Source organism: Myotis davidii, unplaced genomic scaffold, assembly GCF_000327345.1.
Source record: "Myotis davidii unplaced genomic scaffold, ASM32734v1 scaffold608, whole genome shotgun sequence".
Taxonomy (NCBI): domain Eukaryota; kingdom Metazoa; phylum Chordata; class Mammalia; order Chiroptera; family Vespertilionidae; genus Myotis; species Myotis davidii.
In genome coordinates, this window is record NW_006300025.1 from 3091977 (window position 1) to 3102861 (window position 10885).

Sequence of the window (10885 nt, forward strand, 5' to 3'; positions counted from 1 at the left end):
CTGCGAGGGAAGCCCGGGTCCCAGGTGTCTGCTGGCAGCTGGAGGGAAGCCAGCCCAGGTCCCAGGTGCCAGAGGGAAGCCAGTGCCGGCAGCCGGGGGAAGGAAGGCCTACTCTTGCACCAGTTTCATGTATCGGACCTCTAATATGAATATAAGAGAACATAAGCCATTATAACACAATTGTTACCAAATACATAAAAACTAGACTTGTGATAAACCTTTAGGAAGTATGTATAGTGGGGAGGTGAGGCAGGGTTAAGAGATCAGCCAAAGGACTTGTATGCATGCACATTAGCATAACCAATGGACATGGACACTGGGATGATGGAAGCTTGTCCTGAGGAGGGGGGGAGTGGGAGGGAGGGGGTCAATCAGGGAAAAGGAGACATATGAAATACTTGAACAATAAAAAAATTAAGCCCCCTGCCCAAAGAAGTATATACTAATATAAATTATTTTTAAGAAACTAATAAATATTACTTAAATGTAATAAGAACACTAGTACCTAGAATTTAAAGAGTGCCTTACTGTATAGAAAGTTTGCTCACACACATTGTTTTGTTTATTTTTTATGTTACCTAGTGGGGAGGCAATGTGGCTCAGGAAGGTGAAGGTACCACCCACTCAAGGTGCATGAATAGTGGGTGGCACAGCGGGCCTGTAAACCAGGGATGGGCTCCTAATTCAGCACAATTTCTACTTTTCATGGCTATCTAAGTCTATGCCAAAAGCAACTTGTGCTGTCATAGCTCAAATAGGTTAACCCACTTATTATTTTATATACAGAGAGGCCATACAATTTAAAAGCAAGTCAGAGACTCCTGACCTTCTGAGGGGCTTTCACATGCCTCCAACGAGGGGCCTTTGTGAGTTCTTCCAGAGCGAGGCTCTGTCAGATGCAAGGACACCCGAGATAAAACCCTGCACGATGACTTCACGCCCTGGGCTGGAGAAAGCAGCGTAGGAAATTATCTAAGTAAGCCTTCAAGTGTGGCAAAAGAAACCAGATCATAAAGGTTAAAGTGCTAAAAGCATTAAGGCTGACTGGTGAAGGCCCTCTGACCTACCAAAAATGTGAGGTTTCAGGCCTCTCACACTGCAGGTCACTGTCAACTACTGCAAAAAAAGCATTTCTGCTTCCTATATTATTTAATAGATTAAGCCTAAAAGTGTCTAAATTCAGAGGCACTTTAATAGAGATGTTGTCTCAAAGTTAATGTTTTATTTTTATCTTAAAACTAGTGGCCTGGTGCACAAAATTCATGCACTGGGGTAAGGGGTGGGGGAAGCCTGGACTGTGCCCTGTAGCAGTGTGGGAGCCCTGCGATCCATCACCCCAAAGAGGTAGGCCCTGTCCACCCATCTGGGGCTCCTCGATGGATTGCCCCAAAGAAGTAGGCCGGAGCCAGGGGTCCCACTTCCACACCGTGCAGAGCCACGGGAAGCCCCAGGCGTTGCAGCACAGAGGCCTGCACCGGGCCCCGCGCCCAGGCTGGGCCACGCAGAGGCCTATGGACCCCCGGTGCAGGTGTGCGGAGGCCTCCGCTGGACCCTGCCCCCGTTTTCAATGTTGCAAGTCCCCGCCCACCCACATCTGCTGCGCATGCAGCTCATGCTGATTGGTTGTTATGCATGAGGGCGTCCTGACCATTTGCATATTACCCTTTTATTAGTGTAGAGCAGTGATGGCAAACCTTTTGAACTCAGCATGTCAGCATTTTGAAAAACTCTAACTTAACTCTGGTGCCGTGTCACATATAGAATTTTTTTGATATTTGCAACCTTGGTAAAACAAAGACTTGTATTTTTGATATTTATTTTATATATTTAAATGCCATTTAACAAAGAAAAATCAACCAAAAAAATGAGTTTGCGTGTCACCTCTGCCATGTGTGTCATAGGTTCGCCATCACTGGTATAAATATATAAAAAAAGGATGCTTTGGAATACTATTTAGTGAAAACACGTTAAAACATCTATATATATATATAAAAGCCAAGCAGTCGGAATGATGGAATGACTGGAACAACTGGAACGACTGAATGACCAGTCGCTATGACGTGCACTGGCCCCTCTCAACCTCCCACAGCCCCTCCCCCTGGTCAGCCCTGCCCTCATCGGCCAGCCCACCCCAATTGGGGGTAGGGCCTGCCAGCCAACCTCCCATAGCCCTTCCCCTCAGCAGGCCCAGTCCCCATATGTGTATGAATTCGTGCACCAGCCTCTAATATTAGTATAAAAACCATTTTCTTTATAGACTATTTGACCACAAAGGGAAAATCCAAAGTGACCCTAACATGGCCTTCTTTCCATTTATAAGGTTACAAAGGAAGTTGGTTTGTAACAATGCTTTCTTATACTTCACTCTTTTTTTTAAAAAGAGATGGAACCTGTACCTTTGTAGCAATATCGAGGGGCGCACGATTTCATTGTGTCTGAATATGGGCTCTGGGACTAATGCAATTGTGGGTGCAGATCACAAGTCACGATGATCCAGAACAACTTAATAGCATGTACAACTTTCCAAATGCAAAATCACTCACTATATTTTTTTCTCCTTCCCCCGCCCCCACACCTATAAAAGCTAAAAGGGTAGCAAGCAACCTATTACATAGACAGTAGGTTCTCATAGTAACACTGAACATCTCTATTTCTCTATTTCCATCTTAGAGGCTAAAATTTATCTTTTTCCTTTTTCATAAAATATTCAAGGACTTCACAACACACTCCCGAAATGCAATCCCTTTGGAGTGAAAACATGGTAGTTAGCATCGCCAGCAGCACAATAAAGACATGTCTTCAGGGGAAAAACGAATAGTATCAAGTTGAAACTTTGGGAGGAATTTAGACCAGAAGAAGGTAATTAATTGTGAGAGCTGTGCCCCTTGATATAATGCTGGCACAAACATCTTAACAGGATCAACCCACCTACTAAAATGCCTTTGAAATGTGGGGCTGCCACCTAACACCAGCCCCTTCTGTGTGACCTCTCTTGTGTATCCAGAAGCATACGTTGCAAGACATTAGCTCGGAGGTAACACAGTGATTATTGAAATTTTGCAGTTCCTCTCCTTTTCCTAAATTAGGTTATTCAATTGTATAATCCAAGTAGGCCTCTCCTAATTCTGTGTGCTACTGTATTCTCAGAACTATAGCAAGGGAGAACAGCATCACACCAGCAGACCCATCCTCCCAGTGTGGCGATTCTGTAACTAAGGAAGAGCCACTTTTGTGTGGTAATAACACAGCATTCATCATCTCCAAGCTGCTTTCAATGCCACGTGCCTCAGATCTCTGGGCACAGCCCAGTTTAACTAACTCGCAAAACTGAGAGCGAAGGCCACCGGAACAATCGGCTGATAAATCTGGAGCAAAGAGCAGAAACACACCCACTTCTGCCCACGACAAAAAATATCAGCAGGTAAAATGAATAAATTAACCTGGCCTATTGTCAGCATTGTCAGTACACAGACTCTGGAAACTTCAAAGTGTTGTTTAATTTAAAGGGGATTTCATGACAGAGATATTTTGTGAGTTTTGAAAATTTTTGATTAGAGGCCCTTAAATCAGAGACTCATCAGCAGCAAGTTCTGTGCACACAAGTCGAGTTGATGGGACTCGTGTGTCATCTGGAGGACAGAGGAGTCTCGTCCTGGAGCTGTCGTTTATGCCAGCGACTGCTTCCACTGCACAGCAGGCTCCAGAAGGCACAGGCGCTTAACAGGCTCAAAGCAAATGCTCAATTCTTAAGTCCTAAGACATCAAGTGCACCTCCTGCCACTTCTCGTCCTGACAGAGTTTTAAAGTCCCTCCGCCTGGGCCATTCTGCCTGCTGCTGCCAGGCAGCATGCGCTGGTGACACTGGTCATGGTGCACACCTAACAGGCTGACCTCCTTTCTCAGCTAATTGCATTACAGCGCCAGCTGGCTCCAGAAGGAGTCGTCTGTTTGATTGAAGAATTCCTGCTCCTCAGCAGGCCCGACTGCTACTTTTACTAAGTAACAGTCAGGCCTGACATCCCCATTGTTCAGCTGACAGTGTGCCCATCCTAAAATCTAAGTTTTATTTGTAAATTAACCAAGAAACTTCCTGCCAGAACAGTGCTGCCTGGAGACTGATAATGTGGGCCTTTCATCCCTTTTCACTCCGACTGTATCACTGCCAATTTGTTTTTTATGCGGCTGGCCAGCCTGAGGCTATAAAAGCCTTGTAAGACATAAGTGCAATTATAGTCCTGGAGTCAAATGAATTGGATAAATCCAATAGCACAGCTCTGTCCCCACTCTGCAAACCCCTACAGCAGTTAGATTAGCTGTGAAAAATCTAATCTAGCTGGAGCTAACAAATTTCAGCAGTGAAGGATCAAGAGTTCAGGATGGGGTTGCAACCGGATTGCAGAATTGACAAAGCGCCCCCATGATAGGGGCAGAAGAGACCATGCATCACTTTAGAATTTTGCAGCTCATTTTTAAGCTGTTAGGGACAATTTAGTCAGAATAAGATAAGAAACGGTGGGCTGCTGTTCCTGTGACTGATTTTTAGTCTAGCTGTGAGACATCCTGATGAAGAGAGTGTGTCACTAATGATGCCGAATCTTGGAGCTGCAAAAGGTATCAGCTGAATTTTGATTATTACAGTAGGGAATCCTTCAGGCAGGCCAAGCTTTGGAACATTATTTATCGCATGGCATATCATCAAGAAAACACCATGTCTTTTCTCAAAAAACACAATCCTACTTTACTTAGAAAACAATTTTAAAAATTTTTCTATATATGCCTATCTTTTAATAAAACAGTTCTCAGTCATGAATCATAGAATATGGTGACACATTTTCAGAATAGCAGCAATTTACAAGGAACTTAGAAGAGAACGAATGTGTAAACCCCACCTGGGTTTTGGTCATCTGAAATCGACCAAGGGCAGGGTCCCCTTCACTGAGAACACCACAGCCGGGGCAGCCATCAAAACCTAAGATGTGGAGGCAGCTCCTCCGTGTCTGTGGGAGCCAGCCCACGACCAATGGGAGGCCATGCTAGCACGTGGCAGGGAGTGAAAGCCCATCAGGCTTTGTGCATCTTAGACACTCGGTCACGATGAGAGTTGTCTGTGATTGTGCCAGACCAGAGTGCTGAGGTCTCATGGGAAGACTCACTGCTGCCACCCTGATCGTGGTCCAGAGTCAGCGGCTACAGCAGTCAAAAAGCAGAACCGCAGAGGAAGGAAAGCAAGCGGGTGGAGGGAGGCCCATCGGCCAATATCAATCATCTGCCTAATAAACCAGGGGAATAAAAGAATCAATTATGCTGATGGGCAATGAGGAGGGCTCCTGTCAGAGATCTTACCAGGCACTGTGCTAAGCAATTTTACAGGCCTTATCCATTTACTTCACAACAACGGTGTGGCATACACTATATTTTAAACGTCATTTAATAGACGAAGAAGCTGCGGTACAGGCTAGTAAAGTAACTGGATATAAACCTGAGCCCAGGTCTGCCTATCTCCAGACGTGGCTATCACAAATACACCAGAACCCAAGGGCCAGCCTTAGTCAGCATCTGAATGGCCCGTTTTCCAACCCACCAGGTGCTGTCCTCAGTTCCTTGTAGGAAGAGAGTGTGTGTGAGGCAGGAATTCCAGGTGCTGCCACTCACCAGCAGGCCAGTGGACGTTCTTCCCATCGGGAAACTCACAGGAGTGGGTCAGATTTCCAGGCTTCCTCCCCATTCAGGTGCTCCTCACTTCTAACAGAAGCCCCCCTGAGGTGAACATCCAGCCCATTGGAAAGCACAAGGCCTGTCCCCTTGGGGGAGCTGCCTCGAGGGTGGGAAGGTTTCCTTTGAATCTAGAGAAAACTGCCCACAGGGCCAACTTGAAGGGGAACCAAGGAGAGCGCGGAAGGTGGGACACCTGGCCAGCTGTGCTGCACTTCCCATCTTCACAGCCACTGCCACCTGCCACACAGCTGGCCCGAGAGGCGCTGGCTTTCTCAGGGCTCCACTGGTTCAGGGTCATTACATCTTATGACCTTTGCCAACAGGAGAGGTCAACACTGTCACTTTCTGTCAGTTATCAGGCATGTAAGGAAATATCCAAAAGTAATAACATTAAAGATTCTTCCTAAATCGTAATCGCAGGATTTAAGACTTAAACGATTGATTGCTTTTCACTTATTTCTTGATCTACTTTGTGCCATGCTGAATATTTCAGGTTAACTACAGCTGTAGTTAGAGAAGAGGGACACCGAGGCCGCATCCAGAGTTAGCTGGTCTCAGTGCATGCTATCCATGGCCTTTGTTCAGTACCAAGAGAGCCCACCTGCACCCCGGGTCCTTACCTTTTTGGTGAGTGAATCATCTGAGTCTGATGGCATCCGAGTGGAAACGTGGAAAATCACTTCCACAGTCGAGGTAGCATAGTAAGGGGCGGTCTGTCCTGTGCTGCCGTTGCGTTGAAGTCCACCCATGAACCCACAGTGGGTTGAGAGATCCACCTGACCCAGGTCACAGAGGAAAAAGAAACAGGTTTTAAATATTAGCTCTTCTTATTCACTAAGAAGGAAATTGCATTTTAAAAAAATTATGTTCATTTCTATAGTTTTCTAATGAAAACAAGTGTAATACAAAGTCAGACAAAATTAAATATTAAAGAAACATTAACAATAAGAGTGTTCCATAATCTTACCAACTTTAAGAAAATAATTATCGAGAGTTTGGTGCATATTTGTCTAGCTTTGTTTCTCTGACTGTGTATGTGTATGCATGTGTGTGTGTGTACCGCTAGTGGTATACACACACACATACACACACACACACACACACACACACGTTTCCCTATTGATGGTTTTATGGAGTTTTCTGAAGGTCAAACCAGAGGAGCAAAGCAGTGTTTCTCTAGGATACTGAGTCAATGGGTACAGATGGCTCAAAATTTAAGTCATTGCTAAACGGTCTTTTAAAGTGTTGTTTCAGATTCTAAGATGGCTGGAGAGTAGGTGGAAGCTACATTCTCCTGCTCCCAGCACGCTAGCCGAACTGAAATATTATAACCAAGGATTTACAGAAGATGCCACATAGAGTCTGGTAAGAAGGGCAGAGATGTGGAAAGGATGGCCCTCTGCACCTTGTGTGGTGGCTGAGAAGCCGGAGTGATATCCTGACTGCAAAACTCCCTCCTGCCAAGAACAAGGGGTCTCAACCCCATGCAGGGATCCCTAAGTCAGAGCAACAGAGATGGGAAGAGAAGGCCGCATAAACAGTAAATAGCATCTGGAGGTGAAAACCAGTGGGGATTCAGTCCACCTGGGAGAGAAACGAGTTTGCTAGAGACCCAGAGGCCACTCTCCCAGGGTGAAGCGCTCCTATTGTTACTGCCCCATCCTCCAGGTACTGGCAACACTATTCCGCTGTGCTTGGGTACTACAGTGGGGTCTGCTGGCTGCACCCAGTGGGGACCTATGGGTGCTCTTTTTCTGGAGAAGCTCTTGGTGGAGACTCAGACAGTGACTGAACTGTGTAGCTTTGGGAGACCACTTTCCCACCTACATCACACCGTCAGTGGGGCTCGGCACCCACCTGTTGAATCACTGGGACTGCCTGGCCACTCTGGGGCCCCACCCTGCTGAGTTCAGTCCCGCAAGGGGGATCAGAGTGCCTAGCAAAGCCGGGATTTTCAGAATGTCTCCCAAGGAAGATGTTGCCTGGAATCGGCCTGCACTATCCTGGGAAGGGAAAGAAGTAGTGCCCCCCCGACCACCACCACCGGTTTGCCCAGCTAAGCTCAGTTCTGCAATGGGAAGGGTGTGCTGCTCTAACATTTGAAGTGTGTTGCCCCAGAAGCTATTGTCTGGGACCAGGATGAAATGCTTGGCCCCTTCCCGCAGGCTCAGAGGCACCATGCCCAAGAGGGTACTCTTATGATCTGTTCTACCAAGTCCCCGAGGCTCTGCCCTGTTAAAGCTGGTCCTGCAGAGGGGATGGCTGCCTGCACCCAACTTGAGTTGCGCTGGGATGATCCTCCTGGGTGAGATAGAGTTGGAGATGGGCTGAGACTGAGTAGTTTGACGCTGCAGTAGGAGTCACTTTGCTGTCACTGGGTGTCTGACTGTGTGGTCCCCAAGTAGGAGACCCACTAGCCCTGTCTCCCAACATAAATGTATGCACAGATTTATATAAATGTACATATGTCTGTCTGTTAGAGTATTATTTAGAAAAGCACAAACAAAATTTTCATTGTTAATCATCCTGGGATCTACCCTAAAGAAATAGGTTGGATAGCTAAACCATCATGGTTACTATATTCTATTTTCATTCCAACATTTGACTTCATCCAACTCTTTGTCTGTTCACCCATCAAGTTACTGATTTCTTTTCCATTCTCTATGGTCTTCTCTTACCACAAACTGTCTATGGTTAGGTGATCTGAGCTGATCTGACTATGCAGCTCTGATAAAGAACAAATGAAATAATATTAAGAGGAAAGTTAAGGGAAACAAAAGTTCATGTATAAAGTACTGAAAACCAACTCATAGAAGATGTCAAATTCATTACATTCTTGTAAAACTATATACCAGTGATGGCGAACCTTTTGAGCTCGGCATGTCAGCATTTTGAAAAACCCTAACTTAACTCTGGTGTCGTGTCACATATAGAAATTTTTTGATATTTGCAACCATAGTAAACAAAGACTTATATTTTTGCTATTTATTTTATATATTTAAATGCCATTTAACAAAGAAAAATCAACCAAAAAAATGAGTTTGTGTGTCACTTCTGACACGCATGTCATAGGTTCACCAACACTGACATGTACAATCAATGTCTAGTTTATATACATCTTTAAATAATGCTGGTCAATAAATACCTACTGAATGAAATTAATTACCTCCCATCCAAGTCCAGCAACAAAGTCTTCATATGCTTGGCTTCCTTTTTCATTGGAGAGGATTGAACACTTGTCTTCTTGACCTTCAGCAATGTAAAACACTGCAATTTTATGCGTTTCACGGCTATAAAAATTTAAATTTAAAGAAGTGAGAATTTTTAGATATCAAATCTTATTTTACAACTACCACCAGCATAACTCCTACTGAGAACTTACTAGGGGCCAGTCACTATTCTAAGAAGGTTCCACATATGATCTCATTTACTCTTTGCAACAACCCTACTGAGACAAGTATTATCATCGTCACCTCCCTCGTAGAGGTTGGTCGGTGGAAGCACAGAAAGTTTTTAAAAAGCACACATACCAAGCAGGAGATGGGGAATTGAAGCAGGGCAGTCTGATTCTTGAGATCACTCTCTCAAGACAGATGATATACTTAACAGCATGTTACAACACACTACTTGACAAGTTCTCCATTTGAAACGTCAGAGAAACCCTACGCGGACATCACAGACGCTCGCTCCACCGTCATATCTTTGAAAGTATTTTAAACAGATATCAACTGTGAATAGATCCATGTTACCACCCATATTTCACTTTCTGCACTTCCAGCTGAGGATATTGGGTAGTTCCATAATTGGAACTATAGAACATGCCTCACAAGACTTTATGAGAAACAAACTTTTTCTAAGCAGAGCAAACTTAGATATTTCTTTGTGAGGGTATATACCCACTCTGTGCTCTGACTAACCTGAGGGCGCTTAGTAGGGTTTATAACTATCTAGCAAAACCTCTTTGGCCATATCTTCCATGATGGATTTTGGGCACATTGCTATTAAATCCTTAAACATAATATGCACATTGAGGAAAGGATCCCCTCCTTTTTACCTTTTGTACATTTAGTACAGTCCTTAGCACATACTAGATGTCCAGTTAAATTTCTGGTGAACTGACCAAAGATATGATGGTATATTTAAATGTATTAGTGACCAATTTCTATAAATTACACACTGAAATACGTGTGTAATTTGTGAAAAGTATCAAAATAACTGGACCTATTCCAAGCAATTCAGAGATAGTTTAGAGATGAAGATGTTTTTCATTGAAACAGAACTTTAATCAAGTATTGTTCACTCCACTCTCTCATCATCCAAGGCACTCTAGTTCCTACCTTCTTAAAATTTGGATTACCACTTCCAGAATAGTTCCATTCCTCTCCTTATTTTTGCATTATATTCTAAAAAATCTCATAGAAAAAATTATCAAATGCTTAAACAATATGAAATGTTTCTATTGTCTAACTGTTTAATATCTCAACATTGTAATCTGGTTAGACATCCATACTGGTGAAATTTGGGGATCATATTTTAATATATTTGCAAGTATTTCCTTCTGAAGTTGTTGTTTTGTGTGTGTTGTTTTTTACTAATGAGCAGAATGAATTGGAACTCAACCAAAAAGTCATATAAATAAATGGGTGAGGAAATTACTCTTCTATTTATCCAGATACCTTATTCATTTCCCCCATAGTTTACATGTAATAAGCAACAATGAAAATTACAAAATTTAAAAAATGACAAAAACTTGTTATTTCAATATATAAGCAAAGAACCTGTTACCATTTTTTGTATACAAAAATGAACAGTTAGGATTCTCACAGCCAGTTGGCCTGGAGGTCAAATCCCCCCCAGTATTACCTACAACAATCAAGGCTTAACTACAACAAGACTGCACACAAAGACCACACGGGGATGCACCAAGAAAGCATAAAAAACGCGGAGACAAAGAAACAGGACAGAAATGGAGGATATAGAGTTCAAAACCACACTTTTAAGGTCTCTCAAGAACTGTCTAGAAGCCGCCGATAAACTTAGTAAGGCCCTTGAAAAGACTGGTGAGACCGCCAATAAATATAGTGAGATCCTCAAGAAAACTAATGAGACCCTCAATGTTGTGATAAAGAACCAACTAGAAATTAAGCATACACTGACTGAAATAAAGAAT

The 10885-nt window shown here is 43.7% G+C and overlaps 1 protein-coding gene across 1 annotated transcript in view; it reads right to left on the minus strand.

The window, feature by feature from the left end:
- Positions 1 to 10885, minus strand: part of RALGAPA2 (Ral GTPase activating protein catalytic alpha subunit 2) — a 270837-nt gene that overhangs the window by 93761 nt on the left and 166191 nt on the right. The window contains exons 33-34 of the mRNA XM_006776151.2: positions 8882 to 9005; positions 6336 to 6491 (exon numbers count right to left, since the gene is read on the minus strand). Of these exons, the coding sequence (XP_006776214.1) occupies positions 6336 to 6491; positions 8882 to 9005 (280 nt within the window). The remainder of the gene's footprint in view (positions 1 to 6335; positions 6492 to 8881; positions 9006 to 10885) is intronic.